The sequence below is a fragment of the Aquarana catesbeiana genome, linkage group LG01, assembly GCF_042186555.1.
Source record: "Aquarana catesbeiana isolate 2022-GZ linkage group LG01, ASM4218655v1, whole genome shotgun sequence".
Classification (NCBI taxonomy): Eukaryota; Metazoa; Chordata; class Amphibia; order Anura; family Ranidae; genus Aquarana; species Aquarana catesbeiana.
The window spans coordinates 972,846,123-972,870,018 of record NC_133324.1 but is presented as its reverse complement, the minus strand read 5'-3'; the positions used below and the strand labels follow the sequence as shown (position 1 = coordinate 972,870,018).

At 45.7% G+C, this 23,896-nt stretch overlaps 1 protein-coding gene across 6 annotated transcripts in view; it reads left to right on the top strand.

Annotated features, from left to right (window-relative positions):
* The window catches only part of LOC141123276 (cytosolic phospholipase A2 gamma-like), a 268,360-nt gene that overhangs the window by 85,379 nt on the left and 159,085 nt on the right, over positions 1-23,896 (top strand). For all 6 annotated transcript variants that reach the window (XM_073612044.1, XM_073612047.1, XM_073612042.1 and 3 more), the window contains one exon: positions 21,656-21,764. In XM_073612044.1, coding sequence (XP_073468145.1) covers positions 21,656-21,764 — 109 coding nt within the window. The remainder of the gene's footprint in view (positions 1-21,655; positions 21,765-23,896) is intronic.

Sequence of the window (23,896 nt, the reverse complement as noted above, 5' to 3'; positions counted from 1 at the left end):
CTCCCTGTATTTGTCAATGAACAGTGGCAGGAAATTGTGGTCGTTGAACCCATCCATTTTCTCTGCAAGACACAACACAAGACAAACCCTAATGTCAGGCCAAACTCCCCTAATCTTGTTACAATATAGGCTTCCATTTCGAAGCAGTATAGGCCCAAGTTTAGATCCTACCTTCGTTAGCACGATCGGCGTCTCCGATGCTCCTTCCTCCGCTCACAGATCGTACGTAAGACGCGCGCGTTACGATTTATACACACTGCGCATGCGTATAACTCCGCCCGCCCCTGACGTTCTTTCTATTCTATTCCCCGCCCCTTTTCGTTCGGCGCAGTGGAGGAAGAGCACATGGCGGATAGACAGCAGGATCGTGCTAATTACAGCAACGAGGAGGAGGAGGAAAGGCCAGAGCCTGAAACGTCCCAATCCAGAAGGAGATTAAAGGACTCAAATATGTCCTTTGGGGAGATTTTGGAGATGGTGGACATCCTGAAGAAGGCCGACTATGATGGAAAGTATGGGCCTTACCCCAACCCCAATGTCCGAAAGGCCAAGATCATGGCGAAAGTGGTCAGGAGTCTGCACCGGAAATTCGGGGTACGACGATCGAAAGATCAGCTCAGGAAGCGGTGGTCGGACCTGAAATTACGAGAATATGAGCAGTACAGAAAGATCCGGAGAGTGCTGCAAAAAAGTAAGTAGTTGTGCTGTGTTCCTATTGTTCTTGTGTTTATTACGTTCGTGCTGCTCCATGTGCTTTTAGGAACTGTTGTACAGTTTAAAATGGCAACTTTCATGTTCATGGGCACATTATTCGTTCGGATCACACATTTTTTTTTCGGACTATAAAATACCATTGTTTAGCCCATATGCATTTGGCCACCATTTTGAGGCCCTATACTTGTCTTCAAAGAATTGGGTTGTGTAGATGGGTTTGTTACTAGAATGAAATGCAAACTAGATTGTGTGTAAGGAGAGGACACTCAGCAGCTGTTTTCACATCTGGACACTGGAGCACTAGTGTGGGACACAAAAACACCATTTTTATTAGGGGGGGCACACAGGTGCTCCAGTGTATACTATAGGGGGGGCTACATCTGTGAAGCTTGTACTAAACAGGTAAAGTATTGCAGCTTGACAAAGGGTAATAAAAAATATACATCTTGGAACTCTGCTAAAATAGATAATTGTACCCCACTTCCAAGCAATGTTTCATCTTTATAATTCTGACATTAAATATCTGTGTGCTAATTATACCATTTTTGTTTTACATAGGGGAGAAAAGACTCGGAGGACACCCCTCATCCGAGGAGACCAGAGACCCCCCACCTATGGAAGAAGGGGAAATCCCCCCAACACAAGATGAGCAGGAGGAAGAAGACGTGGTGGAACTAGTCACCACAACAGGTGAGTGTCTGCGACCACAGGCTTCTTCTTTTGTTTGCTACAATGTGCGAAATGTTTTTGTGAGTTTTCCCAAAGCCAAATTTGGAGGATGCACACAGTGTGCCAACATGTGCTATCTGCCATTACGGGAGATCAATGGACGCGTTTTGGGGGTGCAACCCCTTCCTCAATAATAAAGTAGCAGTGAGGAAGGGCTTTCGCCCCCAAAACACGTCCCTTGATCCCCCCTGATGGCAGATAGCACATGTTGACATTGGGAAATTTGTGTGCATCTTCCAAATTTGGCTTTTCCAGGGGTGATTTCCCCCCATCTGAACGCAATATCAAACACAGTTCCTAAATACTCATGTCTGATATTGCCTTCCAGTTCTACCAAATGTGAACTTTGTAAGATCAAGATTTGTGTCTTTCTTGTGGGTTTTACACAGGCCTGTTTTCTATAAAATGGATATTTTGATTTTGGATAATGACACCACAAATATTGTTATACAACAAACATGTTGGTTTGTCAGAAAAACCTTTGGTAAATGCACATGTGATTGTGCAGGTATTAAAAAGATTGCTCATCAAGAATGTGTGGATTATTGTCTCAACGCTACAACACTTTTGGGGTGATGTAATTGTTGTTTTATGAGAAAATGGGGGTAATTTCCTAAGGGGAAATCCACTTTGCACTACAAGTGCAGTTTCAGTGCAGTTGCAAGAGCACTTGTAGTGAAAAGTGTCTTTGCATTTAGTAAATAACAGCCAACAGTGCTTTGTATAAGGTTACACAATCACGACATTTTCTGCACTCCACACATTTCTGTCAGGGTCAGCTAAAACAAACACAAGCAGTAAATGTCCACAAAGAAGAGCCTGGGGGGAGATGCCTGTCGAGAACTTGAGGTCCTGCAGGCTTCTCCCTGTGGCCAAATACCGCAAGGTAGCGACCAACCTCTGCTCCGGAGTGATGGCTTGCCTCATGCAGGTATCCTGCCTGCTGATATAGGGGGTCAGCAAAGCCAACAAACGGTGAAATACGGGGTCCGTCATCCGGAGAAAGTTCCTGAAATCATCAGGATTATTCTCACAGATCTCACGGAGCAAAGGCATATGACAGAACTGGTCACGCTGAAGCAACCAATTCTTGGTCCATGAACTCCTCCCCACCCTGTTCATGGACTGGACTTGTGTCAAGGTCAGGACCCCAACACCAAGCCCCCGCACAGTACGAACTCTACGAGGAGTACGCATACGAAACATGGCTAGAAAACGGTCGGCTGCTCAGAACGAAGTAACAGAACACACTGAAGAACAGCAAGGCCTGTGAAGAGCGACCTGAAAAACAGCAACGAGCGGACAAGATCGCACAGAAAACTCCGATACGAACTGACTGCACGCACTGAAGAGCAAATACAAACCCACAAGCACAAACTGAACGTCAGAAAACGATCTGAAAGCCACGAGTCTGAAAAAGCGCGAATCGTCTCTCACCAAACTTTTACTAACATGAGATTAGCAAAAGGAGCCCAAAGGGTGCCGCGCTTGGTTCTGAACCGGCCTTTTCTAGTCTCGTCGTACGTGCTTGACGTCACCGCGTGGTTTTCGATCGGAAATTCCGACAACTTTGTGCGACCGTGTGTAGGCAAAACAAGTTTGAGCCAACATCCGTCGGAAAAAATCCGAGGATTTTGTTGTCGGAATGTCCGAACAAAGTCCGACCGTGTGTACGGGGCATAACAGTTCAGCTCAAGGCAGAGAGGCAGCGGGAAAAAATGCACCGTCAGCGTCTGTCTTCAGAGGTCTGGCCAGTTAGATCCCAAAGGGGAGGCTACAGTACAGTATTGAGAGTCCCTAGCCTGTCCCTAGTCATCTGGAACCTTTGCCTGCCACTATCACTTTCCCTGACAGGTGGGTGCTCTTTCCCTACTCTGCCACTTTGCAAGAATGTGCACCAAACCATGGGGCCAGGGTCTTGAATAGACTCTGCCACACCCTAGATGGCCACCAGAGTCCCATGAGAGGCCAGCGTCCAGGGAGAATTTGTGCTAGGAGGGGGGAGAATTTGTGTTAGGAGTAGAAGGGGGGATTTGGAATGGGGGGGAGAGGATTTGTGCTTGGAGGGGGCATTTGAGGGGGTATAGGTTTTATACTAGGAGGGGTGATTTTTTTGGGGGGGTGGTTATCCCGAGGGGATTTGCAGAGAGGGTAAATTTAAGCTTGGAGGGGGAGTGGGGGGCAACAAAAATATGTGCTGGCAGGGGGGATTTCAGCATGGGGGCAGATTTGTACTGGGAGTAAGGGGAATTTATGCTCTGGAATGGCAGGTCAGCAAGCCCAGTCTGTGATCTACCAAACCAAACCAGTGACCTAACCTCCATTTTTTCCAGGTTTTTTTCTAAACACAAAAAAATTTTGTTTTTTTTTGTTTCATCTATGTTGGCATTGGCCCGTTTGTGAGACAATTTTTAATCTTCTATTTATTCCATTTGAATAAATGCCATCTCTGGCGTTGGTGTCACTGGATCTCGGCGTTGTATGCACTGCCGACAACTATTGTAAATACCGTGCTGCCTAGGTTACACAGCACCTCCCCTTTCCATCTTGAGCGTCTGAGTCATGTGACTCCGACGCCGTACGCGTCATGGGCAGACAACTTAAGTGTGTTGTGTTGCCTGGGTGACGCGACGCCTTCCTCTCCCTTTTCGGCTAACCGCGCGCCCACACACCATAGGACATGGGAAGGGGAGGCGTGGTGCCTCGATTGGGGGATGGAACGGCGTCCTTTACCATAGTAATAAACAGCCACAGGACGTTCCCCCAAAACCTTTCACACATGGACATTCTTTGCAGGGGGCGGGATGCCGCTCTGTCGAAACCGCGCCCCCTATACAGCATTGCCAATGGGCAGGAGAGCATCACTATAGTGATGAGATGCCCAAGACCCATGCCACGCCCACATCCATTTATTAGGACGCAAGGGACGGTTGATGGCAGCATTTTCCACTTGGCTTCTAACCGAGAGGTACTTCAGGACCAGGGCTCACCGTTGCTGGCAATTTGGAACTCTACTATACTTCATACAAATAGCTGAAGGTAATTTCACACAAAACTTCAACCACTAAGTTTCAGGGAACATAGTTCCCTGAAAAATGTATATTCACTTTTTTTATTCATTCAAATATTGTCTTTTTAGCAATTTTTTCTTCATGGCTGCCAAATACTGGTCTTTCAAATATACCCGGCCGTTCTGTAGAGGATATTAAACAGCATAAGCAACTGGTGACGAAAACCCTTGTCAGCACTGGAAATGCGTTTTTCTTGCAGCTACATGTAAAATGTAAGTTGTGCTTGCTTAAATGCGACTAATGAGATACATGCGATATGTATATACATTGTCTGTAACACTGCTATTTTTGAAACTTCAGAACGTGATGCAATCCTTCCCTGAGGAAGACTTTGTTTGATGTTATAAAGTTGAAATGCATTGGAATTTCGCTACTCAATGCCATTGCATCAATCTAGGTGGTGACTGTATCTGGTAGCAGGATGTATCACTATGTAGGAGCTATAGCTCCTTGTTTATTTTCATGTTATCTGATGACTTTTTTAATTGCATAATTACTTCAAATATCTCTTTTGTATGTTATATTATTTCTATTTTCTATGTATCAATAAAATATATATTTTTATCTAAATATAAAAACCTTTCGTTACTACATTGCCTTAAAAATCCCATATCGAGGTATATATTTGTTTTCTAAATCTTCAGGGGATGATGGCAATGACACACCCAACCCGCTGAGTCACATATTTGTAGACTGTGATCTACCAGTCACCTGTTTGAGATCTACTGGTTGCTGACCCCCCGCTATAGAGGAATCATGTTCCTCATGGCTTCCTCTCCCTCTGCAATGCTGCCGCAGTTAAATGCCACCTGCAGCGGAGACAGCAGACTGCACTTGCCTACATGCTGGTTATGTCAAAGGTTGATAGGAATGCAATGGGTGCAACCAGTGACAGTGAGAAGTTGTCATATATAGAAGTGGTAGAAATATTGCTTCTATATATGATGATAAGCTCCCAAAAAGCCAAAGTTCAGTCTGAACCTAGGTTTGGACTAAATTGGGGGCAAACATATAGGAGTCACCATCACAACCCAGCCCCATGCTCCATGTGGCCCCCCTGTACACCTGGATAGGAAGGTGGTGAGAACAGGGATAGGCAACCTCGGCCGTCCAGTTGTTTTGAAACTACAAGTCCCATGAGACATTGCAAGACCCTGACAGTCACAGGCATGATGCCTAGAGGCAGAGGCATGATGGGATTGGTAGTTGCACCACAGCTGGAGTGCCGAGGTTGCCTACCCCTGATGTAGAGGAACCAATCCCTCCATGTAGCTGCTGAATGCCCGCTTCTCCTCCTCTCCTTCCCTCTGATATTCAGCGGATACAGGAGGGAAATGGAGGGCATTGGCTCCTCCACATGCTGCTCATGGCGCCTCTTTATCCCTGTCCTGCTGCCCTGGGCCCCTGTGTGCTTCCCTGGCCCCCCTTGTGGGGGGACCTGTCAGGATGGAGAGCTAGGAAGGGGCCAGTAAATGTGTTATTTACTGGCCTTTTTTCTTGTCTTAATAAATGTCAGTGATTGGTACTGATCACTGACTGTTTTTATTTTTTTTTATTTTTTATTCATTCATAGCTGGGGCATAGTAAACTGTGTTTACTATGCCGCAGTTTATGAATGAATAGGAAGCCTCTGTACAGAGTTTTTCCTGTTCATTCAATCTGTGCAGCTGAGGCTGCAGAGAAAGGAACTGATGATTATGTCCTCAGTCCATTTCGCTGTCTCAAATGCGAGATATCAGGGATCTGTTTTAGTCCCCTTTTTTTTCACCCAAGCCCCCAAAGAGCGTCCTAAAAAATATGTAAAAAATTATAAAAAATAAAACTGTAAAGAAAAAGTAAAAATAAAATAGTAAAAAAATAAATAAATAAAACAAAAAAATAAAAAAACTACTGACACCAGTGGCAGAACTACCAGGGTTGCAAAGGTTTCACTTGCAACTGGGCTCTAGTGTTCTGCAGTTGTGGAGGACCCCAAGATGACAGGAAGGTGACCCGCTGGGGGACCATGATAAAGGGTCCCATGATGGGAGTAAAGGGTCCCTGGATCAGTAGAATTGGCCCCCCCGGTCGGGGCCAGGGGGGCCCTTCATGCTTTCTTGCACTGGGACCCTGAGGGTTCTAGTTATGCCTCTGGATTGCATCAATGGCTCATCCCTAGTAAGGACTGATTAAAAGGTTTTTGTTACATTCAGTTTTGCTAAATAGAGTCATACTAAAATAACCTTCCAAGACAAGTAAGGTGATGGACAACATTGCTGAATAAGGCCTGGGGAGCAGAAGGTAATAGCACTTAAGCAGCCCATAGATTTTTTTTTTTTTAATCCAACAAGATTTTATTGAGTTTGCAGAGAAAGCATTACAAACATTGTAAACAGGATTACACAGTACCTCTTATGCAACACATAATCCAATAGCCAAGTAACAATCTCAATATAACACAGCTAAAAGCTTGTTTCAATCACAGTTAACCTCTATCTATGTCTCACCCGGCATTGATTCCTAACAACCTGTCATATACCAGTTCCATAGGTGCTAATCCCGGTACATCTAACCATGGACCCCATATTTTTTCAAATTTTGGCAAGCTACCTCTATGTTGGTAAATCAACTTTTCCATTTTTAGAGTTGTGTTAATACTTTCAGTCCACTCCTTAACAGTCGGGGACCTATCGGACTTCCAGTGAATCATAATCAGCCTTCTGGCCTGAAAAAGTACTCTATGCACAGCTTCTCTGTTGTGTCCTTCCCATTCGTATTCCTCCAAAGCACCTAAGAGACAAGCTCTAGGGTCCTGTGGAAGACTCACATTAAAGATTGAGTTAATATTTTGCACCACTCCTGCCCAATACATGTGTAACTTGGGACATCTCCACAGCATATGTATCAGGTCACCATGCTCACGTTTACATCTAGTACATGTTGGTTCCGTCAGCCTGTTCATTAAATGTAATCTGTGCGGAGTATAATATGTTCTCAATAGTATATATAGTTGGGTGAGTTTTTGTGACACATTAAGTGAACATTGGTTCACTGCCTGGAAGATCTCCTCCCACTGATCCCCGTCTAGCTGTCCCACCTCTGCCTCCCACCTCTCTCTCACCCTCAAGGGATGGTGTCTCATCACGGATTGCAACAGGATGGCATAGCATTGGGAGATAAATCCCTTAGATGATCCAGCATCCCCCAGAAGGTTGAAAACCGGGGTTGGGGACAAGTGCCACTCCGAGGAGCGGCCCTGTGTCTGTACTGCGTGTCTAAGTTGCAAATAGTAGAATAGCATTGATGCTGGCAGATTATACGCTTCTTTTAAATCAGCAAATGTTCGCAACACACCTTCCCTAAATATATGCTTGATATGAGTGATTCCAAACTGCTTCCAACGAGCTCCGCATTGTAATTTAGCTAGTTCCCCATATGTGTCATTGTGCCAAATGGGACTATATTCCGTATATCCATCTACATTCTGGAGATATTTGGTCTTATTCCACACCTTTTGAATCAGACTAAACGTTGGGTATTTTTTATGTGGTTTAGTGAAGGCCAATGCCTCTAAAGCCATGTGAATCGGTCCCTTACCCACTGTGTGAATCATTAGCCTGTGGGATGAGTTTTGTGACGGGACAAATGTACCAATCAGATGCTGCAGTTGGGAGTCCAGGTAGTACAGCCATGGGTTGGGCAATGCCAATCCACCACAGTCCTTGGGTCTCTGTAGGTGTTCTAATTTGATCCGGGCGGGACCATTTTTCCAAATAAGGGTTCGGAAAATGGCATTGACTATGTGAAATATTTTTAAGGGGATAACCATAGGGGTATTATGTAGAAAATAAAGTAACTGTGGCATAAGAATCATCTTCACCAGGTTTACTCTACCTGCTACTGACATTAAGAGAGAGTTCCAGGTCTTAATTTTGTCTCTGAAGCGCTGTAGGAGTGGAAATATATTTAAATGTATAAAGTCCCGGGGCTGGGACGTGATTTGGATCCCTAAGTATTTGAAAATAGTGGTAATCGGGATGGGACAAGTGGCGCACACCTCCTGTGATTCATCTCCATCCAATAAAAGAAGGGCAGACTTTGACCAATTTTTATATGCAGGCCAGAGAACTTCCCAAATTTAGATATGGTCGACATGGCCTCCTGAATGGAGGGGCCGGTGTCACCGAGTAGGAGCATGGTGTCATCGGCGTACAACATAATTTTTTCCTGCATGTCACCGTAACAGAAGCCTGTAATGCTCCGATTTGCCCTCATCCCAATCGCCAATGGCTCAATAGCCAACGCGAAGAGGAGACAGGGGACATCCCTGTCTCGTACCCCTCCTCAACACGAAGCCTGGGGAAAGATAGCCGGAAACCCTCACAGCGGCCTCTGGTCGACTATAAAGGAGCCTAACCCAAGAAACAAACTGGGGGCCAAATCCAAAACTCTGCAAGACCGACCACAGATAATTCCAGTCTATGCTGTCAAATGCCTTAGTGGCATCCAGTGACAGCAAGGCCCTGGAACCCATATTGTCTGCTTTGGATTGCATATTAAGGAATAGCCTTCTCAAATTAACTGCCGTTGATTTATTGGGCATGAAACCAGCTTGGTCTCCATGGACAATTGAAGTAATAACTCCATTTAATCTAATGGCCAGAGCTTTCGCTAATATTTTCACGTCACTCTGTAGCAGGGAAATTGGGCGATACGCCCCCGGATCTACTGGATCCTTACCAGGTTTGAGTAACAAAACAATATTGGCCCTTGACATTGATACTGGTAGGCGGCCTTCCTCCCGGGCTCTATTAAAGACTTTAAGCAACTGGGGTAGTAATTCAGTAGGATACTGTTTATATATTTCTATGGGAATTCCGTCTTCCCCGGGCGCTTTGCAGTTAGGAAAAGATCCAACCGCATCCTGTAGTTCTTCCACTGTAAGGGGATTCTCCAAGAGCCCTCTCTGATCTTTGTTTAATCTAGGGAAATCTATCTGTCCTAAGTATTGTTCTAACTCCTCAGATGTATAAGATGTACCCGGCTTATACAAATCTTCATAAAACGTGTTTAGTTCCTGCAGCACCTTTTGAGGCGTGTTAACTATGTTACCCTCCTTAGTCCTAATAGCACCTATAGTTGGGGACTTCTGGTATGAATTTGCGATTCTCGCCAGTATGCGGCCTGTTTTCTCGCCCTCCTCAAAAAACGCCTGCTTAGCAAAGAATCTCTTCTTGTCGGCCGATGAGGACAGCAGTTGACGGTATGCAGAAAGCGCCACCTGCCATGCCTCTTTGGTCGAATCAGAAGGATCCGTGACATATAATTGTTCCATCTCTTGTACTCTAGTTTCAAGTTCATTTTTAAGTGCGGAAGAGTCTTGTTTAACCTTATTCATTTCAGCAATTAACACACCCCTCAAATATGCCTTAAAGGCATCCCATTGCCCAATCATCGATTCATTTGGATCGTGGGTGCGGAGAAACTCACACATGCTCCCAACTATCCCCTCGTGTGAGCATAACAGTTTCAACCAAAAAGCATTGAATTTCCAAGGGGCTTTAGGTAGTGTAACTATTGGGGCAATTATAAGCCGTATAACCACTGGTGAGTGATCAGATACACTGCGGGGCCTATGTATCATATCAGAAACAAAGGGGAGCATGTTTAAGCTGCACACCCCCAGGTCAATTCTAGACAAACAACCATGGGTTTTGGAAAAACATGTAAATTGTCTAACTCCTGGGTTCCTATGTCTCCAGACATCCACGAAGCCCACCTCTTGCAACAACCGCGCCAGGGGGGTAGCCCTGGAGAGGGCAGAGGCTCCGGGTCCTGGGTGTCTATCTTCAACTGGATTCAAGCAACAATTAAAGTCCCCCGTTACCAACAGTGGTGCGTCAGGCCTGCCCTCCATAAATGTCAGCAGAGACCTAAGCACCGCCGCCGTGAAGGGCGGAGGAATATATACCACCGCCAGCACACAAGTCAGTGTACCCAACCTGCAATGGAGAAAAACATAACAACCTTCACTATCAATTTCATTTGCCATTTCTTCAAAGTCCAGGTTGCCATGGATCAACACGCTCACCCCCCTAGAATAGGAGGTGTGCGTGGAGTGATAGGCCTTTCCTACCCAGGAGTATCCCAGGAAGCTCACAGTGTCCGCAGTCAAGTGGGTCTCCTGGTAGCAGAGAATTCTGGGGATGTACTTCTTCAAACACATGCGAATCATGGTACGCTTCAATGGGGAGTGTAGTCCCCTAACGTTCCAGGATACTAATGGGATGTCCGCCATGTCTGCTGGTAGGTGAGTAGTGTTGACCGGTACTTTGTGCGCACCTGTGCAAGGTAGTGGATCCACTTCTGTAGCGAGGTTCTGCTAGGTTTGCCGTAAGTTTGATGAATTTGTGTCCTGTTGAGATATCATTCGTTCTGCTTGTAACTCTTATTGCTAGGATCTTCCCCGCTTCAGTGGGGGGTGGTGAAAAAGAAAACTTTCTTGTGCTATAAACTGCACATTCTGCCAACATGGCAACTTTAGCAACGTATGCGACATTCCATCACTCTTTTTTACTGAAAATGATCATTCGTAAATTCAACTTTTAATCCAATTCGCTCTCATTGCACTGCTTAGGAATATTCAGTCCCCCAGCCAAGGAACATTTGTCAACACTGGAAATAGAGGATAGGGTATGTTCTGGTTGCCCATCTAGAAAAAAGGAACAAAATAACATTTTGTAGTGTCCCAGCCCTCTGCAAGTAGCCGGTTCAGTCCTTTCAGTCTTCGTCTTGTGGAGCCTGCCGTTTCAATGCCTGCTCATTTCTATCCAACCAGACTGAAGCGTCCTTAGCAGATTCAAAGAATTGTGCTTGGCCTCTCACCACAATCCGAAGTTTCGCCGGATATAGCATAGCGTATGGGAGTTGCAGAAGTCGCAGTCTGCATTTCACGTCAGTGAATTTAGCTCTGCGCCTCTGGACTTCTGCCGAGAAGTCCGGGTAAAAAGATACCCAGACACCATTGTGGAGAACATTTGCCTTCTCTCGAGCATGTCTCAGCACTGCTTCTCTATCCTTGTAATGTAAAATTCTTGCAAGAATGGATCTTGGAGGGCCCCCTGGTGGAGGAGGGCGTGAGGGCACTCTGTGAGCACGTTCCACCGCAAACATTGGGGAGAATGCATTTTTCCCAAAAAGTTCCATTAGCCAGTTTTCAAGATAGGTAGTGGGGTCCCTGCCCTCCACTTTCTCAGGCAACCCCACTATGCGAACATTGTTTCGCCTTAAGCGATTTTCCAAGTCCTCTGCATGATCGCATGCATCCCTGGCTAATTTCAGTGCTGTTCTGGTATCTTGTGTCATAGGTGGTAACTGACCTTCCATGTCACTGACTCTGCTTTCCACAGCCGTGGTGCGCTCACGTATCTTTTGCATGTCTTGCCTTAGTAATGACACATCTTCTCTCAGACCCCCAAATTGCTCCCTCAAGGTGTTAACTGAAGCTGTGCAGTTGTTCACAGCTCTGAGTATGTCAGCTAAAGTAGGCTGCATAGCGTCCGGGTCTGCTGGGCTTTGTGGTTCCCCAGATGCAAGGGCTGACTGCTCCCCCTCCTCCTCTCCCCAGAGTACCTGTGTGATGTCTGCCTGCATAGCATGTGTCCCAGCCTGGCTGGATGGCTGCTCTGTTCCCAATGTCCCAGCCATTTTCTGTGCATAGTAGATCATGTCTCTAGGGGCATCTTTACCAGTGAATTTTGGCGTCTTACTTGCTTTAGACCAAGAGTCTTTCAGCTTGTCCTGTCCGCGCGGTGTGTGCTTCACTGAGGACGCCGCGGCGCCATCTTGGATCTCCAGGCCCGTCATCTCAGTCTGTCCTTTTCGGAACTTTCCTCTGGTGCAGAGAGCCGGCGGATGATCCCCTGGGGTCTCAGGATCGTGCCCGTGCTGCATAGGGCAAAATAAAGTCGGTATGTGGGCTGGGGGAGGATCGGTTACCGGATCACTGCTGGGAGCTGTGGGAGATGCGTCCTCTCACATGCCTGTCTTGGCCACGCCCCCCAAGCAGCCCATAGATGATTCTTTTTTTTTTTTTTTTTTTTTTTTTTTACTAGTGGGTTGAATGAAAAACTGATCTGTGGAGTCCACTAGATTTGTGCACAACAGAAATTTAATTTAGTTTCGGTTTGTTGCCATTCGTAAAAATACATAATTTCGTTCTGTTATATTCGTTATGTTACGTTAATTCGTTTTCGGATAATTTGTTATTTCTGTAGAGTGTGGATATTCGTTATACTGAATCTCGAATCATGTCAAATTCATTTGTTACATCTGCTATAATTTCGTATTCGTTGAAATTCGATACTTATGTATGTATATATATTGTTATATTGTTGATAATGATTGGGGTACACCACTAATAACACTGAACCTTGGAGTACACCACTAATAACACAGAACCTTGGAGTACACCACTAATAACACTGAACCTTGGGGGTACACCACTAATAACACTGGACCCTGGGATACACCACTAATAACACTGAACTTTGGGGTACACCACTAATAACACTGAACCTTGGGGTACCCCAATAGTAACACAGAACCTTGGGGTACCCCAATAATAACACTGAACTTTGGGGTACACCACTAATAACACTGAACTTTGGGGTACACCACTAATAACACTGAACCTTGGGCGTACACCATTGATAACACTGGACCTTGGGGTACACCACTAATAACACTGAACCTTGGGGGGGGGGTGGTGGTCAAGATGGCGATCTAGTGGGACGTGAGGGAAGGGAGCTCCGCACCCGACAGGCCCAAGTATCCGTGTTTAAGGGCTCTACAGTCACCCTTCCTGGCTCCCGATACTCCGTCAGCGATTGGCCACATTGCTGGAACTTTGTGACACAGAGAGAGCAGCATCGGACTCTGTAGCCGCCGCTGGCTGTGTCCGCGTGGAACATCACGGTGAGCGGGGAGGGACAGGTGCTCTAAGCATCACAGAATCCTCTGGGGGATGGTGGCTCAGAGAGAGGCATCAGACTCTGCAACCGCCGCTGGCTGTATCTGAGTGGAGCGTTCCGGGGAGCGGTGAGAGACAGGCAATCCACACATCACAGACTCCTGAGGGAGCGGCGCCAGACTCTGCAACCGCCGCCGGCTGTGTCCACATGGAGCGTCCCGGTGAGCAGTGCGGGACGGGCGCGCCACACTTCACAGTCTCCTTTGGGGGATGGGAGCCCCGCATCCCATAGGCTCCATCCCCCTCTTCTAGGGGCTCTACAGTCACCCTGCCTGCCTTGCCGTACTAAGCCTGGGACCGGACACGTGAGTAAGACACCCTGGGGCACAGATTTGGCGGTGTCTGGCCTTGTGGGCGCCGCTCCTGACTATTCACGTGGAGCGCCCTGATAGACAGCAAAGGACAGCCGCTTCAAGCTTTACAAACCCCTTTGCGAGACGGGCTCTAGCATCTGCATTTGAGGGCCTTATATGACAACCTGCCTGCCCCACCATACTGCAGTGACCAGCTAACTACGTAAGCCACCCTGCGGCACAGAGAACGGTGACTTGCATTATAAACGCCACTGACGGCGGTGCACAGGTGTAGCGTCCTGAGGCAGTGAGAGACAGGCGCTCCACACTTCATAGCCATCATTCTCTGGTCCCCTGGGACGTATTAATACACTGCCCTAGCTGATAAGCTGGGACTGAGTCCGGGTATGCGAGGAAGATCCTCTGGTGCACAGAGGAAACGCAGCCCCCCCAAACACCATCATCGCCGGCCCGAGACACACGTGCAGTGACGCGCTCCAATATGGCGTCCCAGACGAAGCATACAGAACCATGTGAAGAGTCGTCTCAGCTAGGAACGGACAAATTCCAAGCACTAATGCAGGCAATTACAGGCTGCCAAACTACCCTTACTACGAAAATCGAATAGATCCAATCTGAAATGGGCCTTATAAGACGAGACATGGACAAATACAGAGATAAGCTGAACGTAGAGTGGGGGACACTGAAGATACGATTCGGGAGCACGGTGCCTCTCTTCGTATACTGCAAGTCAAAATAAACGCTGGAATCCCATGCTGAGGACCAGGAGAATCGAAACCGCAGAAACAACCTGCGCCTGGTGGGTCTTCCGGAGGGAGCTGAGGGACGAGATCCGGAGGCCTACACAGAGCAACTACTGCGCACCCTCCTTCCTCAGGCACAGTTCTCTACCCACTTTGCGGTGGAACGCGCCCACAGAATGCCATCGGTTCGAGGCCCGCCTGGAGCACCGCCACGTACCTTTTATTTTCTGCATGCTCAACTTTAGAGATCGGGGTGTAATCCTCAGAGAAGCCAAAAAAGTGGGGGAACTGAGATCCGAAAATACAAAGATCATGCTGTTCCCTGATTACTCGGTTGAAACGCAGAGGCAACGCAGGACATTCGACCAAGTCAAGGCCCAAATTCGCACCAAGGGGCTCAAATACAACATGCTATTCCCCGTGCAGCTTAGAGTGGTGGACAGTGAGACTACAAAATTCTTTACTTCCCCGGAGGATGCGTCCAGGTGGCTTGAGTCCTTGCCACGCAACCATTGATCTCTCCAGCGGAGAACAGCACAAATACCCCCCTTTACTTCACTCGTACTGTCTGGCAGTAAGAAACACAGTATCTATCTTCACAACCCGCTCATTCTCTGCAACCGAATAATTAGTGACGGTGGCTTACTGTACCCTCCTGGTGACAAGGTTTTTTGTCGTGATATTCCTGAACTGCTAGATATCATTGTGGCAGTTGGCATACTATTCTGCTGAGTAGGTCTGTGTTCAGGGATTGGGGAAGACACACTATCTTTTGGTCGCCCTGTGACGCCTAACCCTCCAAGGTTACAATCTCCCCCCCATGACTTCCCGAGATATTGACTCATACTCCTGAGGTGGGAGGGAGGTGAAGGATGGTGGGTTGGTAAGGGCTGAAGTTTACCCTTTTTCACACCCCTGCTGTCAGAGACCCGGGACTATATGTGCCACTAATAACCTTCTTAGAACTGTGCTCCACCTATAGAGCTGATGACCGGGGGAAGAAGATGAGTGGAATGCCTTTTCTCTTGCTTAGGTCTTGATTATAAATATAAAAGTTTAATACCTGCTGACTAACCCTGTTTCATTCCTACAGGTTAAGATAGTTGCTTTGTAACTAAGTTTGAACCCTTAGAGCAATCTAAGTGAAAGTAGCTTTTAATGGCTGAGGGGTGGTTCTGCCCCCCCCCCCCCCCTATTTTCAAATAATACTTTTTTATATTAGCAATGGCCTGCAGGTAGTGTGTGCAGCGGAGCCCCTGAACTCCAGTAGGGAGATCAGGTCCTAGACTTGTCAATTGATACACACTGCCCCCCTAGGAGACTTCTCCTACATTTGAGTTGGTTTATGTTTGTTTTGGGTACTCAAACACCTCAAAGTTCAGTTAATGGGGTATGGGGTGGGATGGGAGGGAAATTCAGTTTTTTTTTTTTTTGTTTGTACTGTTCTGTTATGGTGGTGGGTTTTTTTTTTCTTTTCACTTACATACTGGAATGTATCTCAATGCAGACGGTTTTACACTAACAATATACTGGGTTATACTGTGAGGTCTCCCAATCTACTCCTTTCCTGCGGGTTCCTTGCGAGCCCTATGGTGGGTGGAGGGTTGACTAGGGGTAGGTTACACTTGGGGCCTAGTGGTATATGGTTCTTCATTGATTATATCAGCTCTTCTGTGATATGGCCCCGATAAGAATCTTGTCCTGGAACATCAGAGGGCTCAATCACAAAATCAAGCGCTCTCTAGTTTTCGATTATCTTCAAAAATGTACGCCTCATATCTGCATTCTCCAGGAGACACATTTAGTGGGAGGTAGAATATTAGGTCTGAAGAGGCCATGGGTGGGACATCATTATCATGCCACGCACACTAGTTATGCCAGGGGGGTCAGCATATTGATCCACAGATCTCTCAACTTTGAACTCCTTGATATTCTTATAGACCCAGAGGGCAGGTATGTGCTGATACACGCTGTTATAGACACGATAAACATGGTTCTGGTGGGTGTGTATCTGCCACCTCCAGCTAATATATCCCTTTTACAGAAAATAATCACTCTGATTGCTCAGTTCCCTAGGGATAATGTGATTATCACGGGGGATTTTAACATTCCTCAGAATCCCTCTCTAGATAAGTTGTCCCCAGACCTTGCCACTGACTCGGCGCTATCTCGTTGGTCTCAGGCCCTGGGATTGGAGGATGTTTGGCGTTGGAAACATCCATCCGACCGCATGTACACCTGCCATTCTTCCTCCTATAATACACTGTCCCGTATTAACCTTCTGTACACCAGCTTACCCATGCTCCCCAAAATCTTAGGTATTGAGATGCTTCCGAGGGGAATATCTGACCATTCCCCGCTGCTGTGTATGCTGCAAACTATCACCCCACTAACGGATAGAATATGGCGACTGTCTAGATTTTGGATTGAACATCCTACTATAGAAATTGAGATGGTCAAGGAGATTAAGCAGTTTTGGTTATCTAATGCCGGCTCTTCCACACCAGGGACTGTATGGGACACCTTTAAAGCTTACATCAGAGGTTGTTATATGTCATCCATAGCCAAGGAACGTAGAAATGATAAGTAGTTATTGGAGGATGCGGAAGCTAGAGCGTGAGACCTAGAGGCTCGATTTACTCTTACTTCTAACCCTATTATAGCACAAGACATGAGGGTAGCCTATAGAGCTATAGAGAGGTAATGTTGCTTAGAGTGGCCAAAGCGAATAAATGCCATCTAGCGCAAACACCGAGAATATTCGAGCAAGGGGATAAAACGGGCAAGCTTCTCGCCTGGTTGGCCAAGGAGCAGTCTCCGTTCTCCACCATAGCCCGCATCCAAAAAAGTGATGGGACTCTAGTATCTGACCCAGTAAATATTAATGCCTGCTTTGCTGACTATTACTCGACTTTATACTCCTCTAGAACACAATACTCCCCTGAAGAGCTCTCAAACTTTCTAGACAGGGTAACGTTCCCGGTCCTTACACCCGCGGTGAGGGAGGCCCTGGAGGCCCCAATAACTCTGGAAGAGGTTCAGCGAGCGGTGAGCTCCATGAATATACGGGAAAGACCCCAGGTGTGGATGGTCTCCCTCCCGAATTCTACAAACAGTATATGGGGGAGGTAGCTAGTAGGATGCATGCAATGCTTGCGGATACCTTGCAGAATGGGTAGCTCCCGCTGTTTATGGCACAAGCCATTATAGTGGTTATACCTAAAGCAGGGATGGATCCCCAATTGTGCCCCTCATATCGACCCATATCCCTGCTTAATTCGGATGCGAAAATACTGACCAAAATTCTCGCCAAGCGCCTAAACGAAGTAATACTCACCCTTATTCATGAAGATCAGTCAGGTTTTATGCCAGGTAAGGGCACGGATATAAACATCCGCAGGCTGTATGCGGTCCTGGCCTCGGGGAGGGAGGATGATGAGGACGAAATTGTGGCCTCTCTGGACGCAGAGAAGGCCTTCGACTCTGTGGAGTGGGGCTATCTTTGGGAGGTCCTCCACAGATTCGGGTTCGGTCCGGTCTTTATCTTCTGGGTCAGGATGGTGTACAGGGCCCCGACGGCCAGAGTACGCACAGGCACTGTGCTATCTCCGCCACTCCCCCTGTGCAGAGGTACCAGGCAGGGGTGCCCTCTTTCGCCGGGACTTTTTGCCCTAGCGATTGAACCCATGGCTGCCCTACTTTGGGCTACTCCTGAAATCCGAGGGATCATAAGGGGATCCGTACAAGAAAAGGTGTCGTTGTATGCTGACGACACCCTATTGTACCTTAGGGATGATGGGGCCTCTCTGCAGGCAGCCCTCTCAGTAATCATGACTTCGGAAAATTCTCTGGTATTTGTATAAACTGGGGAAAGTCGGTCCTATTCCCTCTTCACTCTAGATCCGTCCCCTTGCAGATTGACGGCCAGCTTCGTAGGGTTCCCCAGTTTAAATATTTGGGGGTAGAAATCCATCGTGATTTAAAAAATTTTATAAAACTCAACCTAAACCCAGTGGTCAGTCAGCTATCCCAAAGATGCACCACCTGGAAGTCTTTACCCCTAACGCCCATTGGTCGAGTTAATTTAATTAAAATGCCGGTGCTACCCAAATTTACCTATTTGTTCCGACAAACCCTGGTCTCAATACCGATAACTTTCCTTAAACACCTGGATAGTATCATTACCTCATTTATTTGGAAGGGGAAGGTCCCTGGAATAGCTAGATCTACTTTGCAACTACCGGGGGGTGTTGGGGGGACTGGCCTTACCCTGTTTCCTGAAATATTACTGGGCGGCGGTCTTAGTAACGGTGAAATGGTGGTTTTCTGAGGACCCAACCAATCCCGCTTGCACTACAGAGGCAGCACTGATTGGTTCATACGCGGAGCTGGGGAATCTGGTGTATAGAGGCCCTAAGTCCAATCTCCACGTGACTCTCCCCATGAAAACGCCCCTTAAGGTATGGGATACAGTTCAAAAACAGCTCATGGGGCCCAGAGATTGGTCCCCAGCAACCCCCCTGTGGGGCAACCCTCGTTTGCCTAATTTTCGCTCCATCCCCGATCTGATTGCGTGGGCTAGATATGGGGTCACGACCCTTGGGGATATAGTATCTCAGGGACAATTAATTACCTTTGATGCCTTGAAGAGAGATAGGGAACTACCGAACTCCATGTTTTTTAGGTTCCTTCAGCTGCGCCATGCCTTCAGGTCCCAATTCCCTGGCCCGCTGACTCTGGAGGGGTCATCTGTGGAGGTTACGCTTAAATCCCCAGATACAGGGAAAACGTTGTCCACATTCTACAATATATTTGCATCCCTTGACACCTCCAGAGTCTCCCAGCTATGCGAGTCTTGGCAGAGGGATGTCCCAGAACTGACGGATGAGGACTGGGAAGAGGGAATTCAGCAATTTTTTACCCCTTACAATCTCGGCTAGAGATAGATTCATGCAATTGAAGTTTATCCATCGTGCATACTACTCTCCACTACGATTGGCTAGAATCTACCCTGATAGGTCGGCAAGATGCGCTAGATGCGGCTCTGATAATGCTGACTTTTTCCATGTGGTCTGGTCGATATTAATTCTATTGGGAAAATTAATGTCCCCTACAGCCCGATCCCTCTTCTGCTAGGTATCTGTGATTTCATGGAGGTCTCATGGGGGAAAAAACTGTTTGTTTTCTACACCACATTATATGCTAGAAAGGCAATTCTACTGCAATGAAATCAGCCTCAACCACCCACTAGACAGCTCTGGCAGTCCTTGGTTAACAAGGCACTGCCGTTATATAAAATGACATACATGGGAAGAAATTGCCCCCAAAAATTTGGGATGATTTGGGGGGCATGGGTGAAGGTGAAACACTTATCTATTGACTGAAGTATACAGGCCAGTGCCCACTATACCTGACACAAACCTCCTCATACCAACAATCAATTTGTCTATGTCTCCCTCCCCCCCCCCTCTTTTTTTTGGAGGGGAATGTGAGATAGGAGTCTCTAGGCCAAGGATGATCTTTGGGTCCACCCACGCCTCTACCTTAGATGAGTGCCGTATTGCATATATTTGTAACATCTTTTTGTAATCTGATGCAAAATTCATGATTCATGTATCGCTGCTTGTGATGTTAATTCTCTATATCTGTTAAAGTGTAAGCAACTTTGCAAAATGTCTAACCCGATATAGTTTGTTTGTTTTGTAAAAACCTAAATAAACTTTTATGTTAAAAAAAAAAAAAAAATAACACTGAACCTTGGGGTACCCCAATAATAAATAAGAAATAACCGCGCTAAATATAAGTGAAACACGTGAAACAATCTCCAAGACTTCCGTGAGGAAGTACATATATAAATACAAAAATGTTGAAAATTGTTAAAAATTAAATTATGAAAAGTACATGGGTCAACACATGTATGTATGAATCAAACGTGAGTGTCCATATGTGATATTTGCGAATAAAAATAAGTGTCCATATATAGTACCAGAAAATAAAAATGTGAAGTAATGATCTGAAAACAGTCCAAGAAAGAGCCCTTGGATGAATCCAACCAGAGTCAATGGTGTAAAAAATATGAGTGACAACCCATACAGTATCCGCAAATACCCAATAATTGCGCTTACCGCAAGGCAAGCGTACACCAGCCTGTATCACATCTTGGTGTGGAGAATCCAGATGGTGCTCTTAGACTGTATACATCGTAGCTGAAAGGATGCAATGAGGACACCAAACTTCCATCTCATGGACATGTAAATAAAAGGAAACTGGCCATAGTGTAATATTGCCAAACTAATTAAAGTTTAGAAAAGGTAGAAAACTTACACTAGTGCATAAAGATACAGCAGGAAAAAAAGGGAACTTAGAGTGAACACTAGCAAACTCAGTAGTGAAGATGAGACCCCACACTCCGTGCAAATATTGCGCTTACCACAAGGCAAGCCAACAACAGCTTGTGTTCAGTATTGGTTAACCACACCACACTATGTGATCCACCACCAGGCAAATAATGCGCTTACCGCAAGGCAAGCCAACCACAGCTTATGTTCAATAGCAGTATGAGAGATCCACTGGCGTTCTGGACTGCTTGCTGCAGGAACCGGGGGATACAGCAGAGACTCCAAAATGACACCTCACAAGCATGTAAATAAAAAGGAACTGGCCATAGTGTAATACTGATAAAAATGATTTAATAGATAAAGGTAGAAAACTCACATAAGTATGTAGAAATACAGCAAACAGCCGGCCGGCATAGCGAGCACCCGTCCACACTGAAAATGGCGATGACGTCAGAGCGTCAACCTCCCGACGTACGTTTCACCACAAATGGCGTCGTCTGGGGATTTGTGGTGATTTCTTTTTTATTAGTTATTTTATTAGTTATTAGTTATTTTAGTGCACATCTCACTGTTTAACTGCTGCTTTTTGAGGGGGATATTTTCTATAGGTAGCGCAGTATTTTTTTGTTTTTTTTTGTGTTTACCCCAATAATAACACTGAACTTTGGGGTACACCACTAATAACACTGAACTTTGGGTTACACACACTGGTAATGTTTATCTCTTTCATCTCCAGTTCAATGAAGGAAAGCTGTCCAGTCACAAGGAAACATGTGAGACCGGTGAAGACCCGTATCCCATCTACTCTGCTGTGAGAAAGTATCAAATACATGAAAGCAAAGCAGGTGATTTTAGTAGAGCGGCATTCCTAAAGCAGAGTTCCACCCAAAAGTGAAAGCTATGTTTGTTTGCACCCTCCCCCCTTCCGCTGCCACATTTATTACATTGCATCGTTGTGCCACTCCTGCCGTGCTGCGGTCTACAACACATCTCCCGCAGCACGGCAGGTCCGATATTCACTACACAGCCATTGCCACAGCTTTGAGACCCAGGCTTTCCCACCTGGATAGCTCTCTTGCTGAGCGGGCAATAAGGTTATCCATTTTTGATACAGAACTTGGAGCCTTCTGATGTTAACCCTTTGTCATCTGGCGGTATCGTATATAACAATTATCAAAGTGCTTCCACAATGACTATGAGCTTGGTGTTACCAATTTATTTTTGCTTGTTCTTGTCTTATTGACAGTTGTTTTTAATTATAAAGTGCATCCAATAAATGAACTTGTTTGAATTCACCATTTGTTAAGAACTTTTGTGCTGGTGCCATCGAGCGCAGCTATTGTTGTTTTTTGTCCTGTTGTCCACCTTCCCAGTGGTTGACAGCTGCACTGTGCTCCAGTTATTCCTTTTCATATACCGGTAATTATTATGACATGAATTTGTTTCTTATGGACTGCCCATTTTAGCGCTTCAAGACACTTTTGTTTTTGTTTACTGTGTGCTTGGTTATATAAAGCACCTGTAAAACTTCTTTCTTAATGAAGTATGTAACTCAACATTTACTTTGCAGTACAGGGAAGACAAGCCCTGAGGTTTCACTGTACACAGTCTATGGATAAGTGAAACCGATCATCATCAGCATTCAGACTTTATAAAGAATGCAACAAGAAATGTAAGGGTGCAATAAGGACGGCTATGATAGAAAACGAAAGACACATAGCGGAGGAGAGCAAAAAAAAAATCCCAAGAAATTCCTTAAGTATGTAAACAGTAAAAAGGGAGGACAGACCATATTGGCCCCATAAAGAATGAGGAAGGACATCTGGTTACAAAGGATGGGGAGATTGCGAAGGTATTGAATTTATTCTTCTCCTCAGTCTTCACGGGGGAATCGGGGGGCTTCAGTAACCAAAACTGCAGTGTTTATCCTTATGACACATCACAGGAAGCACCTACATGGTTAACAGAGGACAGAATTAAAATAAAACTTGGGAAACTTAACATTAATAAATCACCAGGACGAGATGGCTTGCACCCGAGGGTACTTAGGGAACTCAGTCAAGTAAGTGCCACACCTTTGTTTCTAATTTTTACCAACAGTCTACTGACTGGAATGGTACCAGCTGATTGGGGAAAAGCCAATATAGCACCAATATTTTTTTTTTAACAATGGATTTTTATTGAAGTTTACAATGTACATAAAAAAAAAATTGCAAGCATTGTGTACATGAACAAGAGAAGGTTGCATAGTGAACACACAGTAAGAATATTATAGGAACATATTATCGTAACAATACTATGCTTATTCGGGTTACATATTCAATTTCTGTTAATGACCTCAACAGGAGGTTTCGCCTGTCACCCCATATGGGTTCACACTGTGATCAGGCTCTTAGTGGGAGAAGTGTGGCGTAACCCGCCTTGGACCTTTGTGAGGGTCTCTGGAGATGGTATAGAGATAATTTACCAGTAGTCTAGCTTGCTTAACCAATACAGAATCGATAACTTCTCTTTTGATACATAGAGTTACATATATGCTGGAAAAAAAAAGAAAAAAAGAAAAACAAAACCTTAGGAATCTACTCACAATTTCACCTTCTTTGGATTTGTATAGCTGAGACTGTATTTAAAGGTAGATTTTACCACTAGATGGTTGGTGTTACATATGTAAAGACCATAAATGTGTCACAAATGTGAGGAGGCATATTTGGAAGTTCTCCACATCTCTCAATGTTTATGGAAAGCTGGAGCCCTTTGTTCTTTATATGCAAGTAATTTTTCCATGGTATATTGGGCATTTACCCTGGATATTACTTCTTCAATGTTTGGAGGTGTCTTGGAGCGCCACTCTTTAGCTATAGAGATGCGTGCAGCAAATAAAATATGGATAACGACTTTTCTTGTCAGTGGTGGGAAGTTTTCTATGCCGAGACTAAGCAGGGTAAGAGCAGGATTCAGAGTATACCTTTTTTTTGGT